Raw genomic sequence first — 17044 nt, forward strand, 5'->3', positions numbered from 1 at the left:
GAACGACAGATGTGTTTTACCTTGTCAGCTCGGGGATTCGATCTAACGAATGCCATGCAAAATCAAGCGGAAGGTAGGTCAATGCCAAAGAATGACGCATACTAGTGTGGTTTTTGAATACCTGTAGAGGGGATGATAATTTATTACCGAACATAATAATCCAGACCACATTATTTGACTCATGGTAAAGGCACCCATGGCTGATATGTCACTTTTGGCTTCCACATCTTGGAGCACTGGTGGCTCCAGTCATTCATTAGTACTGGAGGAAAACCTCCATTGTTGCCTCGTCCATTATACAATAGTTTGGTTGTGGTATCCATTGCATTCCCAGCAACCTTTGGTGTGCTGCAAGGGTCCCGGCGTCTCACTTACTAAAACCAATTAAACAAACTCCTGTAGTCCTCAACTCAATTCAGCAAGACAGGATCACAGGAATCGGACTCCAGCTCCAAACTGAAACCCGTCGCATATCCTAAACAAAAATACTTAAGTGTTATTTTTAACAGTAACTCAATACCCTTTTCACAATATTGTGATCAAAGCCGAGTTGTACTGGGATGGCCTGGTTATGCATCCACCGTAGTTGCTGAAACCATGCTGGAAAGGACAACACGGTTCGAGTCGGCCTTATAGTTTGAATCAGGCATACAAGTGTACTGCTCATCTATATACTATCATGCCATGGTTTGACAACAGAATGGGCAGATATTAGCCTACCTGTCTCCACTCTGGACGCCCGTGGGAATGCAATAGTTGAGCTCCAGCCGGGCGATGTTTCCGAGTCGCAGCACAATTCCCGCTCCGTAAGACCAGCGGATACACTCTGCCAGTTTCCTCAGGTGTGCTTGAGGCCCGTCACCTACAGGAAAACACAGCGTGAGTAAACCTAGAGCAGTGGTTCCCAAACTTTCCCCCTCAGGCTCCCCTTCCAGCATTGAGGAACATCCCGCGCGCCCCCCCCCCCCCCCCCCCGCGCCACATCTATTTCTATGGGCACAAGCACGGTTTATGACACAGCCTGTTCACATCCCTCTTGTTGGCAGAGAATATTTTGCAGGTTTAAAGCTCACTTCGCACAATTCTGCACATTTTGTCATGAGGTACAGATAATATTTTGCGGTTTTAAAGCGAATCGTTTTGCAATTCTATCTATGTCTAATGTGTATTCATGTGATATGAGTGACTCAAACATTACTACACAATCTACGGGCTAGAAAAACATAGCTGAAAAAAAAAACATTTTGATCTGGACATTTCTGACAAGTTATAAGTAGCTCTCTAAGGTATGCAATGACTGACATGACCAGAGAACAACTGATGATGCACTACCCAATCTCGAAATTGCACATTGTGCATTCTACTGCAACAAATTTTAAGAGTAGGTTGAAAGCCGAACTGAGTTGCCCTACAGTATGGGAACCACTAAGCTGGTTCCCATACTGAAAAGCGCAGAGGATTCTCTTTCCCTGTATAAAGTCGCAGAACAGACCATTGTGCAATCAACTTTAATTTCTAGCAAGCAGGGAAGTTAGCGATCACCATTGTGACCTCAAAGCTCATCCCTAAGCTAAGTACCCTGCGACTAGACACCTCCCTCTGCAACTGGATCCTGGACTTCCTGACGGGCCGCCCCCAGGTGGTAAGGGTAGGCAACAACACATCTGCCACGTTGATCCTCAACACTGGGGCCCCTCGGGTGCGTGCTTAGTCCCCTCCTGTACTCCCTGTTTACCCACGACTGTGTGGCGAAGCACGACTCCAACACCATCATTACGTTTGCTGACGACACAACAGTGGTAGGCCTGATCACCGACAACTATGAGACAGTCTACAGGGAGGAGGTCAGAGACTGCCAGGACAGCAACCTCTCAATGTGAGCAAGAGAAAGTAGCTGATTGTGGACTATAGGAAAAGGAAGGCCAAACAGGCCACTATTAACATTGATGGGACTGAGGTGGAGCACATCACCAACCAACTATCATGGTCAAAACACACAGACAGTCGAAAAAAAGAGGGCACAACAACACCTTTTTGACTGAAAAAATTTGGCATGGGTCCCCAGATCCTCAAAAAGTTCTACAGCTGCACCATCGAGAGCATCCTGACCGGTTGCATCACCGCCTGGTATGGCAACTGCTCGGCCTCTGACCGGAAGGCGCTACAGAGGGTAGTGCTTACGCCCAGTACATCACTGGGGCCAAGCTTCCTGACATCCAGGACCTATATACTAGGCGGTGCCAGAGGAAGGAAAGCGGTACCAGAGCGCCAAGTCTAGGACCAAAAGGTTCCTTAACAGCTTCTACACCCCCAAGCCATAAGACTGCTGAACAACTAATCAAATGACCAGCCGGACTATTTACAGCTACTCAATGTTTATCTATGCATAGTCACTTTACAAATTACCTTGATTAACCTGTACCCCTGCACATTGACTCAGTACCCCCTGAATAATGCCTCGTTATTGTTATGTACATTTCTTGTTACTTTTTTATATACACTGCTCAAAAGAATAAAGGGAACACTAAAATAACACATCCTAGATCTGAATGAATGAAATATTCTCATTAACTATTTTTTTCTTTACATAGTTGAATGTGCTGACGACAACAATCACACAAAAATTATCAATGGAAATCTGGATTTGGAGTCAAAATTAAAGTGGAAAACCACACTACAGGCTGATCCAACTTTGATGTAATGTCCTTAAAAGAAGTCAAAATGAGGCTCAGTAATGTGTGTGGCCTCCATGTGCCTGTATGACCTCCCTACAACGCCTGGGCATGCTCCTGATGAGGTGGCGGATGGTCTACTGAGGGATCTCCTCCCAGACCTGGACTAAAGCATCCGCCAACTCCTGGACAGTCTGTGGTGCAACGTGGCGTTGGTGGATGGAGCGAGACGATGACCCAGATGTGCTCAATTGGATTCAGGTCTGGGGAACGGGCGGGCCAGTCCATAGCATCAATGCCTTCCTCTTGCAGGAACTGCTGACACACTCCAGCCACATGAGGTCTTGCATTAGGAGGAACCCAGGGCCAATCGCACCAGCATTTGGTCTCACAAGGGGTCTGTGGATCTCATCTCGGTACCTAATGGCAGTCAGGCTACCTCTGGCGAGCACATGGAGGGCTGTGCGGCCCCCCAAAGAAATGCCACCCCACACCATGACTGACCCACCGCCAAACCGGTCATGCTGGAGGATGTTGCAGGCAGCAGAACGTTCTCCACGGCGTCTCCAGACTCTGTCACATCTGTCACATGTGCTCAGTGTGAACCTGCTTTCATCTGTGAAGAGCACATGGCGCCAGTGGCGAATTTGCCAATCTTGGTGTTCTCTGGCAAATACCAAACGTCCTGCACGGTGTTGGGCTGTAAGCACAACCCCCACCTGTGGACGTCGGGCCCTCATACCACCCTCATGGAGTCTGTTTCTGACCGTTTCAGCAGACACATGCACATTTGTGGCCTGCTGGAGGTCATTTTGCAGGGCTCTGGCAGTGCTCCTCCTGCTCCTCCTTGCACAAAGGCGGAGGTAGCGGTCCTGCTGCTGGGTTGTTGCCCTCCTACGGCCTCCTCCACGTCTCCTGATGTACTGGCCTGTCTCCTGGTAGCGCCTCCATGCTCTGGACACTACGCTGACAGACACAGTAAACCTTCTTGCCACAGCTAGCATTGATGTGCCATCCTGGATGAGCTGCACTACCTGAGCCACTTGTGTGGGTTGTAGACTCCGTCTCATGCTACCACTAGAGTGAAAGCACCGCCAGCATTCAAAAGTGACCAAAACATCAGCCAGGAAGCATAGGAACTGAGAAGTGGTCTGTGGTCACCACCTGCAGAACCACTACTTTATTGGGGGTGTCTTGCTAATTGCCTATAATTTCCACCTGTTGTCTATTCCATTTGCAAAACAGCATGTGAAATTTATTGTCAATCAGTGTTGCTTCCTAAGTGGACAGTTTGATTTCACAGAAGAGTGATTGACTTGGAGTTACATTGTGTTGTTTAAGTGTTCCCTTTATTTTTTTGAGCAGTGTATTTTTTTGTTTTTAATAAATATTTTATTAACTCTATTTCTTGAACTGCATTGTTGGTTAAGGGCTTGTAAGTAATAATTTCACACCTGTTGTATTTGGCACGTGACAAATAACATTTGATTTGCTTATAAAAAAAATGCTGCTTATTAACAGATGGTGCCACTCCTTCCAATATAATGCTGATTGAGTCCTGCAGATTTCTAATACGGATGAATTTGAACAACATTGATTGTGGGGTGAATTACATCTTTAAACACCCACCATAGTTGAGGTTACACAGGTTCCCGGCATTGAGGAAGAAGTGGATCCTGAAGAGGTCTCCGAATCCCCCTTTGCCTGGATGGAAGGGCAGCGGAGTAAACAGGTGGACGGCTCCAGCCCAATACACCTCACCTCCTAGGTAGTCACCTGTCATGCCAACAATAAAACCACACACGTGATGTGAGAATGTAACCTAAATCGGACTTTATTGAAATGGATAACATCTCACCTTCACTCTGAGGGCCGATGCTGTACATACTGAAGCCCCTGACGCTAGTAGGACCACCGAGATAGAACCTAAGAGACGAATAGGTCAAAAATCTAATCAAATTGTATTTGTCACATGCTTCGTCAACAACAGGTGTATACTAACAGTGAAATGCTTACGGGCCCTTCCCACAATGCAAAGAGGGGGAAAAAAGAGAAATAATAGAAAAACAATAACCCAAGGAATAAATAAACAATGAGTAATGACAACTTGGCTATATACACGGGGTACCAGTACCGAGTTGATGTGCAGGGGTATGAGGTAATTGAGGTAGATACCGTATATATAGGTAGGGATAAAGTGACTAGGCAACAGGATAGATAAGAAACAGTAACAGCAGCGTATGTGATGAGTTAAAAGAGTTTGTGCAAAACGGGTCAATGCAGATAGTTAAATAGTTAACCAATAGCTACTTGGACAAACTATTTAGCAGTCTTATGGCTTGGGGGTAGAAGCTGTTCAGGGTCCTGTTGGTTCCAAGACTTGGTGCATCGGTGCCGCTTGCCGGGCGCTAGAAGAGAGAACAGTCTATGACTTGGGTGGCTGGAGTCTGACAATTCTTGGGTGGCTGGAGTCTGACACTGCCTAGTATAGAGGTCCTGGATGGCAGGGAGCCCGGCCCCAGTGATGAACTAGGCCGTACGCACTACCCTCTGTAGCGCCTTGCGGTTGGTGCCGAGCAGTTGCAGGTAGAAACCATTTAAGGGTCAAGAAACAACATGGTATACAGATAACGTGGCAGGCCACATTAAAACCGTCTCGCGGGCCAAGTTTGACACCTGCCGTGGATATTCATACTGACAGAGACTTTGTCATTTCCTCAAACAATCGTCTATATTTACTATCGATTAATTATTGCAATAATGAAAGTAGTCAACCCGAGTAGCCTAACTTTTGAGCAAATGCAGAGTACTATAAAGTGCTGTGAAAAATGATTTGCCCCCTTGCCGATTTCTTGTTTTTTTTGCACATTTGTCACACTTAAATGTTTCAGATCATCAAACAAATTGAAATATTACACAAAGATAACCCAAGTTAAACACAAAATGCAGTTAAGTGATGATTTTATTTATTAAGGGAAAAAAGCTATCCGAACCTTCATGGCCCTATGTGACAAAGTAAATGCCCCCCCCCCTTTTTAAAATATGAATTTACTGTGGTTGATCACATTTCTTGGAAAGCTGAGTTCAATTTCACTAGTCACACCCAGGCCTGATTACTGCCAGACCTGTTGAATCAAGAAATCACTTAAATAGAACCTGTCTGACAAGGTGAAGTAGCCAAAAGATCTCTTAAAGCAAGACATCATGCCGCGATCCAAAGAAATTCAGGAACAGATGTAGATGTCAATGACTTTGTTTCTCCAGTCTGGAAAGGGTTACAAAGCCATTTCCAAAGCTTTGGGACTCCAGCGAACCACGGTGAGAGCCATTATCCACAAATGGAGAAAATTTGGAACAGTGGTGAACCTTCACAGGAGTGGCAGGCCTACCTAAATTACCCCAAGAGCGCAGCGACGACTCATCCAAGAGGTCACAAAAGAACCCACAACAACATCTAAAGAACTGCAGGCCTCACTTGCCTCAGTTAAGGTCAGTGTGCATGACTCAACCATAAGAAAGACACTGGGCAAAAATGGCATCCATGGCCCGAGTTCCAAGGCGAAAACTACTGCTGACCAAAAACAACATAAAGGCTCATCTCACTTTCGGCAAAAAACATCTTGATGATCCCCAAGATTTTTGAGAAAATATTCTGTGGACTGACGAGACCAAAAGTTGAACTTTTTGGAAGGTGTGCGTCCCGTTACATCTGGCGTAAAAATAACACAGCATTTCAGAAAAAGAGCATCATACCAACAGTCAAATATGGTGGTGGTAGTGTGATGGTCTGGGGCTGCTTTGCTGATTCAGGACCTGGACGACTTGCTGTGATTGATGGAACCATGGATTCTGCTCTCTACCAAAAAATCCTGAAGGAGAATGTCCGGCCATCAGTTCATGACCTCAAGCTGAAGTGCGTTTGGGTTCTGCAGCAGGACAATGATCCCAAAACACACCAGCAAGTCCACCTCCGAATTGGCTTAAAAAAACCAAAATGAAGGTTTTGGAATGGCCTAGTCAAAGTTCGGACTTGAATCCGATTGAGATACTGTGGCGTGACCTTAAAGGTGGTTCATGCTCGAAAACCCTCCAATGTGGCTGAATTAAAATAATTCTGAAAAGAAGGGTGGGCCAAAATTCCTCCACAGCGATGTGAAAAACTCATTGCCAGTTATCGCAAATGCTTTGATTGCAGTTGTTGCTGCTGAGGGTGGCACAACCAGTTATTAGGTTTAGGGGGCAATTACTTTGTCACATAGGGCCATGAAGATTCAGATAGCTTTTTCCCCCTTAATAAATAAAATCATTGCTTAAAAACTGAATTTTGTGTTTACTTGGGTTATCTTTATGTAATATTTAAATTAGTTTGATGATCTGAAACATTTAAGTGTGACAAATGTGCAAAAAAAACAAGAAATCAGGGAGGGGGCAAATATGCTCAGTCACAGTTGGTTCCACCCCCTTCATGCAGATTGGGGGCATCATAAGCCACTCTGGGTTCATCCGGTCGTCATCTGCACAGGGTGGTTGTCTTAACCCCACCCTGGCTTAGTTTCCCAGATGCAAGAATGATTTTGAGACAATGAGGGACTGTTCTACTCCTAAGCTATCCCTAGTAAAACACATTATTGTCTATGCAATGCAGTCTTTTAACTAATTTGTCAGCTCAAGCCATCTCTAGTGAACATACGCCCAGATTAGCTGCAGGGAACTAGAGCAGAGACCATAAAAACACAGCATTAGCAGGACAGAAATGTCTTCCCATTCGTTACGTATTCATTGCTAACTATTAATATCCAACAAATCAGGTAAACACAATTTTTCTCTCACACACCCCTGGTTTTTCATTGACGACATTGTGGAATAGAGAGTATTGTCTTACCTGTCAGCAATGCAAGTTGGCTTATCTCCAATGGGCAGGAGGCATCCCCCCCAGAGAGATGCAGACAGGACCTGGAAGATAGAGGAAGAGGTCTCAACAAAAGTGCTCTCCCACTTGCTCTTTTATCCCAACCTGTCCAAAACCATTTTTCAACCCTCCATCAACAAGCTGTTGGTGTTGTTATAACTTGTGTTTACTGTAAAGGTGACTATTACTATTCCAACTAGAGATCCATGTGTGTAACTCAAGTTCACACGCAAATTTCTCCCTGATCAATAAAAACAATTCAGGTTCTCACCGAGTCCCAGAAGAGACGTCTGTTAAACTGGATCTCAAAGTCCTCCTTCAGGAAGCTGGCATCTCCTCCAGTGTATCCTGCCAACTCCTGCAAAACCACAGCGATGCATCGGCTGAATGTGTTGTCGGTTCAAAATGGTTTAAATAGGAAATCATTACTGGCTGCAACACCGGGTCAGGTAATGTCAACCCACACACCTGGTTGATCTTCAGCAAGGCCCCCCTCCTGGGAAGGATTGCCGAGTTCCTGGTGTCGATGACCATGGAGTGCTGCGATCGCAAAGGAGAGGATACATGTTGATGAAAAGTATTGTCTCAAATGTCTCAGTGGGTCGAATCCTAACTTGAGATTTTGGCAACATCAATGCAAGATATACACAAAAACCCACATTTTTAGTGTACAGATCTCAAAATAGGATTTGAGTCCAAATGTATTATCACGATTAGGCAAGAATGCAATCAATGTATTGATTGTTGCTGCCTTCTTCGCCCGGCCCCCATTGTAAAAGAGACACTGGGTCTCAATGGGCTTTTCCTGATTAAATATATATATTTTTAGTGTTTTATCTACTAAAGGTAGTTGTGTGAGGATTGTGAAGCGGAACTGAAGTCCCGGTACCGAGAGTGATGACTTGAGGGAGTGGCCGCTCTCCTCCCGGACTGCAAACGAAGCGGTACGCTCCAGACAGCCCAGCTCTCGCCACACCCCCTCCCACTTCAGGGTGTGGTTGGTCTTCCAGAGAGGGAACTGTTTGTATGCAAAACAGAAAGGGAGAAACCCAGAGAGGATCAAGCATTAGCAAAAGCATTGCCGGCAGGATGAAATTGAATAGAAAAGTAGCTGAGAAATTCCATTCTACTCATATTAGTTAGCGTAACAGCAGCAAAAATGTTAAAAAATCACCTTGGTTGTTTCACACAGAGTCCAGAGGTAAACACAGAGCACAGGAGTATGCCAAATGAGAACTTGTACAATAATGATAGATTAATGGAAAATGATCTTTACACTGAACTCTGTGGAGACACCGCGATCAGTCTCTCTCAGCGAGCTCCATGGAAATTGGCCTGCAACTTTGTACAAGTTGACAGCGAAACTGCAACAGCCAGAGAAAGTCAATTAGATTGATCCCAAACAAAAATAACTCAGGGAAATGCAGCATAAACAACAACACAATTCACTGTTTTTGAAGCATTGCTGATGATGGAATTAGCAGCTTTGTTTTGTCTCATACCTGCGCTCAAAGTGGCCAGGTTGGGGCTTGAAGAACGACAGCCCGTAGGAAGTCTCTTTGGTGCCGTAGGAGACCTGGAAGGTGAGCTTTTCTGCAGAACCGAAGATATTGGGCAGCTTGAGACCAAGAACCTAAAGTAGGAGGCAGGTAAACTAATAAAAACAGAGGATGGAACCTCAATTGCACTTGTAATCACCACCATGGTTCAACCTAAATTAATCTTTCCTCAATTCCTGGTATCCGCTCACCTCGCTTCCTTCTCAAAAGGCATTGGAGAAGGTCCTAGGGGACGGATCTTGGACCTTCTCCTCCAATACGGTTGAGAAGGAGGCGAGGCGATAGGACGTGAGGAATGAATTGAAACGATGCATTGAATAGAGCCCATCACTCACCATGCAGCCTTCGTTATTTCCAACCATGGTGTTATAGCTACCAGTCATGCGTCTCAGCTCAGTCACATCAAACGTCACATCTAGTCCATTAGGCAGAGCATCCACCCCTGAAAGGAAGTATTGTTTTTGTTGTTGTTTTGAGTGCTTTACCTACTTTCCCATTGATTTTAGTCCCTTCCAAAGTAAAATACAACATTTTGGACAGACACTGTGATCAGAATAGATCCCCTTTCTAACCACTGTACCTTGTGAGGTATCGATGACAACATCCACTTGTCTGAAGATACCGAGACGCAGGAGCTTCTGTCTGGCTTCGTGGGCTCTCCTCATGACCTAGAACAAACAGTAAACAAAGTCGATCCTACTTTTGCTATAGTCTCTATACAGACTCCACGTGAATAAACATGGTCTGTACTGTACTGATAGATTCACTCACATCAATCAAGTTCTTGGCACGGAAGACATCAGCAATCTCGTATGTTAAGCAATCCTCCTTGGTTCTTCCGAGACCATCTATGTGTACACGCTGGACTATGACCTACAGGGCAAATACATGAAATGTTATAATCAGCAGTGACAGCCAACAATGTAAAAGGTAACTTTTACATTCAACCACACAGAAATTCTTATGGATTAAGTCACAACTTGAGTCAATGCGGTTTTCATTCAGAACTGAGTGAAAAAAAAAAAAAAACATACATCTTTGTTTTCAAGGACCTCTTGTTTTGACTCCTGCTCCATATCTGGCCTCTCAATGTCATCTGCATGAAACCCCAGCTCAGGTCCCTGCATTGGTAGAGGATCAAGACTCTGCAACACAACAGATTTAGTGATGAATACGTTGACTTATCAGGCTATATCTTCAATATTAAATCTATCTGTACAAAAGGCATTCGCTGAACAGGTAGTTGGGTGGATGTTGTGTTTTGGTCATTATGAAAAGGTACGAGTTCATCTCAATAGTTGTATTTTTTATTATGGAGTAGTGGCCCTCAAGCCACAACTCTACTACCATATACAGTTGAAGTCGGAAGTTTACATACACCTTAGCCAAATACATTTAAACTTAGTTTTTCACCATTCCTGACATTTAATCGGAGTAAAAATTAGGTCAGTTAGGTCTTAGGTCAGTTAGGATCACCACTTTATTTTAATAATGTGAAACGTCAGAATAATAGCAAAGAGAATGATTTATTTCAGCTTTTATTTATTTCATTATATTCCCAGTGGGTCAGAGGTTCACATACACTCAATTAGTATTTTGTAGCATTGTCTTTAAATTGTTTAACTTGGGTCAAACGTTTCAGGTAGCCTCCCACAAGCTTCCCACAATAAGTTGGGTGAATTTTGGCCCATTTTGGCCCATTCCTCCTGACAGAGCTCAGAGTCAGGTTTGTAGGCCTCCTTGCTCACACACACTTTTTCAGTTCTGCCGACAAATTTTCTATAGGATTGAGGTCAGGGCTTTGTGATGGCCACTCCAATACCTTTACTATGTTGTCCTTAAGCCATTTTTCCACAACTTTGGAAGTATGCTTGGGGTCATTGTCCATTTGGAAGACCCAAGCTTGCGACCAAGCTTTAACTTCCTGACTGATGTCTTGAGATGTTGCTTCATTATATTCACATCATTCACACCCCCACAACATGATGCTGCCACCCCCGTGCTTCACGGTTGGGATGGTGCTCTTCAGCTTGCAAGCCTACCCCTTTTTCCTCCAAACATAACAATGGTCCTTATGGCCAAACAGTTCTATTTTTGTTTCATCAGACCAGAGGATATTTCTCCAAAAAGTACGATCTTTGTCCCCAGGTGCTGTTGCAAACCGTAGTCTGTTTTTTTATGCCGGTTTTGGAGCAGTGGCTTTTTCCTTGCTGAGTGACCTTTCAGGTTATGTTGATATAGGACTCGTTTTACTGTGGATATAGAGACTTTTCTACCAGTTTCCTCCAGCACCTTCACAAGGTCCTTTGCTGTTGTTTTGGGATTGATTTGCACTTTTTGCACCAAAGTACGTTCATCTCTAGGAGACAGAACACGTCTCCTTCCTGAGCGGTATGACGACTGTGTGGTCCAATGGTGTTTATACATACGTACTATTGTTTGTACAGATGAACATGGTTCCTTCAAGCATTTGGAAATTGCTCCCAAGGATGAACCAGACTTGTGGAGGTATCCACATTTTTTTTATGAGGTCTTGGCTGATTTCTTTTGATTTTCCCATGATGTCAAGCAAAGAGGCACTGAGTTTGAAGGTAGGCCTTGAAATACATCCACAGGTACACCTCCAATTGGCTCAAATGATGTCAATTAGCCTATCAGAAGCTTCTAAAGCCATGACATCATTTTCTGGAATTTTCCAAGCTTTTTAATGGCACAGTCACCTTAGTGTATGTAAACTTCTGACCCACTGGAATTGTGATACAGTGAATTATAAGTGAAATAATCTGTCTGTAAACAATTGTTGGAAAGATTACTTGTGTCATGCACAAAGTAGATGTCCTAACCGACTTGCCAAAACTATAGTTTGTTAACAAGACATTTGTGGAGTGGTTGAAAAACAAGTTTTAATGACTCCAACCTAAGTGTATGTAAACTTCCGACTTCAACTGTATCTACGACAAAATCCATGTGTACGTGGGTATGTTATCATGTGTGTGTGTCTCTTCACAGTGCCTGCCGTTCCATAAAGTGTATTTGTATCTATTTTTTTAAATCAGATTTTCCTGCTTGCATGTGTTACTTGATGTGGAATAGAGTTCCATGCGGTCATAGCTCTATGTAGTACTGTGCGCCTCCCATAGTCTGTTCTGGATTTGGGGACTGTGAAGAGACCTCTGGTGGAATGTCTTGTGGGGTATGCATTACATGGGTGTCTGAGCTGTTTGCTAATAGTTTAAATAGACAGCACAGTGCATTCAACATGTCAATACTTCTGACATAAACAAGTAGTGATGAAGTCGATCTCTACTTTGAGCCTGGAGAGATTGACATGCATATCAACGTTAGCTCTCCGTGTTCATATGTAAGGACCAGTCGTGCTGACCTGTTCTGTTCTTTCCTTCCCTCTTTGTGGCACCTGACCACAAGACTGGTATTTACAAGTCACATTCTTCAAAGTGTCATTAGTTGAATTCACTGGAAATTTCAGCTTGTTGTTTAAAGCATCTAATAATGCAAATGATTAATGCACCCCCATGCATATGATCGGTGCCCTCACTATTTCAGATCAGTGGCTGTAGTGCGCACAATACACGAGCAACGTTCACCAATGCTGTTGTTACAACTATGCAGCATTTGATCATGTTAATTTCCTTCACTTCCTGACAAGGTATGGACAGTTCGTGTTTCTGGAGTTTAGCTAGTTGCCATAGTTGGCAAGCTGTCCAACTGGACCCCTTTCGCTTTGCGTGCTGACTACGCTAGCTACTCCGGTTACTGTACTCAGAGGTCATGCGTTCACCCTTTGCATTTTAAGCAGTTATCCTTACCCTCGCGTGGACGGTTCCCATGATTACGTCTAGAATGTACCGTACTTCAAATGTTGGTGTTAATTTTAAGAAATGAAGGGACATTTAATTCACACTCGGCACAAGAGAAATGTAGCTTCGTGGACGCCATGACACCACCAACACCACGCCCCCTCATCCACCCTGGGGGTGTTCAAGATGTCAACGTTTCACAATATATTGCAGAACTAAAGAAAAATTGCAAACAGTTGCTTACTGTAAACACAAAACAATAGTGTACACACAAAACCTCTTGATAGCCAGTAAAATGAATATTTTCAAAACTGAAGTGTTGCTGAGTTAACATATAATAACATGTACTTGGATTTGTGTAGGACTTTTGGAACGGGTGCATGCCCATTGATGTATGGTGGACAAGCCGAGGCAACTTGCATTCAAGACTGTGACCATACTGGGTTCAGACAACACACATCTGACTGTATAACTAATCCAATTTGACCATTACTTTCATTATTATGAAGAGTTCGTATAGCCATCATAGACATATCATTCACAATATCACACACTCAGAGTGATGGGACAGAGATCTCCAATTTTATTAAGATATAAACGTTGCTGAGCTTCTCTGTAAGCCCTCCTTCCTGTAAAAAAATATATAGAAAAAAAGACAAAGATAATCACATCACACAGTGTCTCACAATAACAAACATTTTATCCACTGAATGAATATTTGTCTTATGTTTGACTTAAAAGAGATCCATAGATCTTACGCCTCTCTCTTGAAGGTCTCGTGAGATATCTTGTCCTTGGCCACACCTTCAGGACACGCATTAAACTTCTCAATCCCCAAAGTGGTTAGTGCTGCGAAACAGAATCATACATAGTATGTTGAATGAGTGTTTCCTTGGGAGTGATGGAGAGGCATAAACATTGGGTTGTGGTAAAGTATTATTAGACTTACAAGCTTAGACTTATATAGGCTGAGTCCTCGGTATTCCCTTGGTATGCCCCCTACTTGTTTTTTATACACTTATCTGATACAGTAGGTACCTCACTGTCCTATCTCCTCCAAATTATTTCTCGGCCATTGCCTCGCAAATGATCAAATGGCCCATTTCTGACTCACCCTCCTTGTACTGAACAAAAGTGATGTACCCTTGGTTGGTAGGGTCCAAGATGCCCAAAACGGCATCCAGGTTTGTGTCATTGAACAGGCTTGGGCAATCCAGTGACCGCATTTTGGATACTCTCAGTTGTTCAAGCTGTGTGATCAGGAACTCGTTTGGTCTCTCTGTAGTAGAAACAGCACAGATGATGGGGAAAAAGACGTATGTCATGTGTCAATAGTCCACAATGCGTTGCCTGCCCTGCTAGGTAGGCTATGTCATAGGAATGATCCTCCTGTTTTGCAGTAGATCACACATTGTCTCTGTACCTATACCCCCTGTATATGGCCTCGCTATTGTTATTTTACTGCTGCTGTTAAATTATTTTTTACTTAACGCTTTTTTCTATTTTTTTTTTACTTCTCAAAGCATTGTTGGTTAAGGGCTTGTAAGTAAGCATTTTACTGTAAGGTCTACTACACCTGTTGTATTCGGCGCATGTGACAAATACAATTTGATTTGACTTTAACCTGACCTTATCTCAACCATTCTTTTTGCAAACTAGTGTGAAACAGATCATGAAAAACAACACTATAGTATAAGAAAGAATACAAAACACGAGATTTGGGGAGGGGGGTTTAAATAACTAATGTTGCCAAAGAGGATGCTAGTGATGAGATTATTATGATGACCCTCTTTCCTAACGTTAGTCAAGCAGTCAGTGCAGTTAGCGTTAGCACAGCAGGCTAGCTTACCTTTTACTTCAGCCACCACACAAGATGGGAAGAAAATGTTAACAAATGATGAAAAATAAGTCTAACCTGGTCTGTAAAAGAAGAGCATGCTTGTTAAATTATCCATGAGTTCGATAATTTTGTGTTTTCTAAGATAATCTGCAGCCTCTTGCTCTCTTGGTGTCGCCATTCTTCTGAAAAGTATATGTAGCTAGCTACATTGGTTGCTATCGGTGGTTGCTATGGATACGCCAAATCGCCTGACGCTCCTCCTCGTCTAGCGCTCTGAATAATCAAAACCAGAATGATAACTATCAGAATAATTTAAAAGTTTATTCATTAATAAATAATGAAATTCAGATTTGGATATATCTATATTTTTTGTTGTTGCGTGTGGACCCAACATAAGTCTATTTAAAGCATAAACACAAACATTTGATTCACATCTGTTGATTAAAAACCCAATGAACAGTTACATACATACAGTATCTGACATACTCATACTAGTCTGCACAGAAGTTACATGAGTGATCCATCAGACATGGTTAAAACTTGAGCTCACTTTGCTATGGCTCTCGCATCAAGAACAGCAAAAGGTTGTCTGCTCTGCAAGTTGTCCCATACTCAAGACCTCATGAGCTCTCCATGACAATAGGTTCGATAAACGCAATTGTAGGCTCCTGACCTAAATGTAAATAAGAACTTGTTATTAACTAACTTGCCTAGTTAAATAAAGGTTCCATTTCTTTTTATAGTCTGAGGAGCCTGAAGCGCCATCCAGCCATGTGAACACATCATTGAGTAACTTTGAATAGAATTGGCACACGTCAATTTATACCACATTCGTTTCATAACAAATGTGATACGCATATGTCCATCCAATTTCTTATTCACATTTGTCCCTTTGTGGTTTTTAAACATGTGCAATATGTACAAGGATTGCTCTAGAGTTAGATACTGTACAAAAATGTAATCAGTCAACGGAAAGGGTCACTGTCTTTGGGCAGCAACGGCAGCAGCCTCTTCTCTGGCTTTAAATCCCAGCAGTTCAGTCCTCAATTCACCAGGTTTGGGAGGGATTTCTGGAATAGTCTGGCAAAGGGAAATAAAAAAGGTGCATGCATTACATTGGAGTATCAGCAACATTACAAGCAATGCATTTATGATCTTATGAGCAAGTACGCAAAACACAAGACCATGTGGACCCTTCATTTTACAACACACGTGGTCATATAATGAAAAAGCAAAAAAAATAAAATAAAATATTTTACCTTTATTTAACCAGGCAAGTCAGTTAAGAACAAATTCTTATTTTCAATGACGGCCTGGGAACAGTGGGTTAACTGCCTGTTCAGGGGCAGAACGACAGATTTGTACCTTGTCAGCTCGGGGGTTTGAACTCGCAACCTTCCGGTTACTAGTCCAACGCTCTAACCCCTAGGCTACCCTGCAAATGAAGAAATGGGGGAAGGATAGGAGTTTTTCCATGCTTACCAGATCGGGTCTGTAGTACTGATGGACAACTTCTGCTCCGACAAACATAGATAGTACACTGGCACCAAACATCCTCAGGTACCGAGGCCATGACACACCAGCAGGCATCTTCACATCAGCCAAGAGGACCAATCAGTTACCTATACAGGGGAGAGACAGACAGTGGTATAGTGGTAGTCATTAGCAGAAAGATTTGGATTGGTTCCAGGTGGGTGGGCGTTGTGCTAACCCTAACCCAGTACCATCATTGTATCGAATAATCAACACAACATGCTAAGGCGTTGTAGTAGGGTACATTCATTACTTTCGATAATCACAGCCACAGGAAACACAGTTTACATGTTAAACACAGATTTTCTGACATTACATGGCACGTCATCAGGGATCCATTGCCATACTGCTACAGTAGTTCTAGGTCTCCAAAATCTCTTATATCTCAATCCTTAGCTAGCTATGTCACTTGGCATATGTAACGTTACCTAGCTAGCCAAGTAGCTAGCCAGCTAGCAGTAGATATTTTGTCTTTGCTCCATAGTCATACCACCCAAAATAAACACTCGCACTCAGCTATTGACATTACCTTGCTCTATTCTGAAACAGACAAAAGGCGAGTTTGAAAAACGGTCGTTTTCCAACAGAAATCTATTTATCATTGAAGCACATCGATAGGTCACTTAACGTAACAGCACTGCTAACACAGCCTTCTTCTTCTTTTTTTAGAATGTTATGTTACCGCTGTGGGTAATATTTGGGCGCTACTGCCA

At 43.1% G+C, this 17044-nt stretch overlaps 3 protein-coding genes across 5 annotated transcripts; all 3 read right to left on the minus strand.

Annotated features, from left to right (window-relative positions):
- Positions 1-110: 110 nt before the first annotated feature.
- LOC110492118 (sorting and assembly machinery component 50 homolog A) lies at positions 111-13173 on the minus strand. 2 transcript variants are annotated; one of them, XR_016487273.1, is made up of 16 exons: positions 12968-13150; positions 10175-10285; positions 9912-10013; positions 9721-9808; positions 9476-9582; positions 9084-9214; positions 8858-8945; positions 8471-8599; positions 8050-8121; positions 7853-7939; positions 7555-7625; positions 4983-5080; positions 4531-4598; positions 4302-4448; positions 721-862; positions 111-475 (listed from the first exon to the last, which is right to left on the minus strand). XR_016487273.1 is itself a non-coding variant. In XM_021566161.3 (15 exons), the coding sequence occupies exons 1-15, from the start codon at positions 13049-13051 to the stop codon at positions 430-432; spliced, it is 1473 nt and encodes a 490-aa protein (XP_021421836.2). In that variant the 5' UTR covers positions 13052-13173; the 3' UTR covers positions 111-429. The 2 variants fall into 2 exon arrangements, 1 of the variants encoding a protein (XP_021421836.2); XM_021566161.3 differs by lacking the exon at positions 4983-5080 and having other exon boundaries at positions 12968-13173.
- A 342-nt stretch (positions 13174-13515) lies between these two features.
- efcab10 (EF-hand calcium binding domain 10) lies at positions 13516-15103 on the minus strand. 2 transcript variants are annotated; one of them, XM_021566192.3, is made up of 4 exons: positions 14874-15103; positions 14073-14237; positions 13717-13807; positions 13516-13587 (listed from the first exon to the last, which is right to left on the minus strand). In XM_021566192.3, exons 1-4 carry the CDS (start codon positions 14974-14976, stop codon positions 13545-13547), a joined length of 402 nt encoding a protein of 133 aa, XP_021421867.1. In that variant the 5' UTR covers positions 14977-15103; the 3' UTR covers positions 13516-13544. The 2 variants fall into 2 exon arrangements, with proteins under 2 accessions (XP_021421867.1, XP_090058952.1); XM_090202826.1 differs by having other exon boundaries at positions 14808-14991.
- Positions 15104-15105: 2 nt separating this feature from the next.
- uqcc6 (ubiquinol-cytochrome c reductase complex assembly factor 6) lies at positions 15106-17044 on the minus strand. The gene is made up of 3 exons (XM_036951021.2): positions 16861-17044; positions 16281-16420; positions 15106-15878 (listed from the first exon to the last, which is right to left on the minus strand). Exons 2-3 carry the CDS (start codon positions 16386-16388, stop codon positions 15777-15779), a joined length of 210 nt encoding a protein of 69 aa, XP_036806916.1. The 5' UTR covers positions 16389-16420; positions 16861-17044; the 3' UTR covers positions 15106-15776.

The sequence above is a fragment of the Oncorhynchus mykiss genome, chromosome 2, assembly GCF_057628025.1.
Source record: "Oncorhynchus mykiss isolate SJ-2025 chromosome 2, ASM5762802v1, whole genome shotgun sequence".
Taxonomy (NCBI): domain Eukaryota; kingdom Metazoa; phylum Chordata; class Actinopteri; order Salmoniformes; family Salmonidae; genus Oncorhynchus; species Oncorhynchus mykiss.

Coding starts and splice junctions, on each gene's coding strand:
- efcab10 (XM_021566192.3), bottom strand. CDS start 14,976: ATGGCGACACCAAGAGAGCAAGAGGCTGCAGATTATCTTAGAAAACAC. Junction 14,238..14,873: donor GCTCTTCTTTTACAGACCAG/GTTAGACTTATT, acceptor TTTCTACTACAG/AGAGACCAAACGAGTTCCTG. Junction 13,808..14,072: donor TTTTGTTCAGTACAAGGAGG/GTGAGTCAGAAA, acceptor TCTGTTTCGCAG/CACTAACCACTTTGGGGATT.
- LOC110492118 (XM_021566161.3), bottom strand. CDS start 13,051: ATGTCCCTTCATTTCTTAAAATTAACACCAACATTTGAAGTACGGTAC. Junction 8,946..9,083: donor CCTGGCCACTTTGAGCGCAG/GTATGAGACAAA, acceptor TGGCTGTTGCAG/TTTCGCTGTCAACTTGTACA. Junction 8,122..8,470: donor CCCTCAAGTCATCACTCTCG/GTACCGGGACTT, acceptor TTGCGATCGCAG/CACTCCATGGTCATCGACAC.
- uqcc6 (XM_036951021.2), bottom strand. CDS start 16,388: ATGCCTGCTGGTGTGTCATGGCCTCGGTACCTGAGGATGTTTGGTGCC. Junction 15,879..16,280: donor AGTACTACAGACCCGATCTG/GTAAGCATGGAA, acceptor TCCCTTTGCCAG/ACTATTCCAGAAATCCCTCC.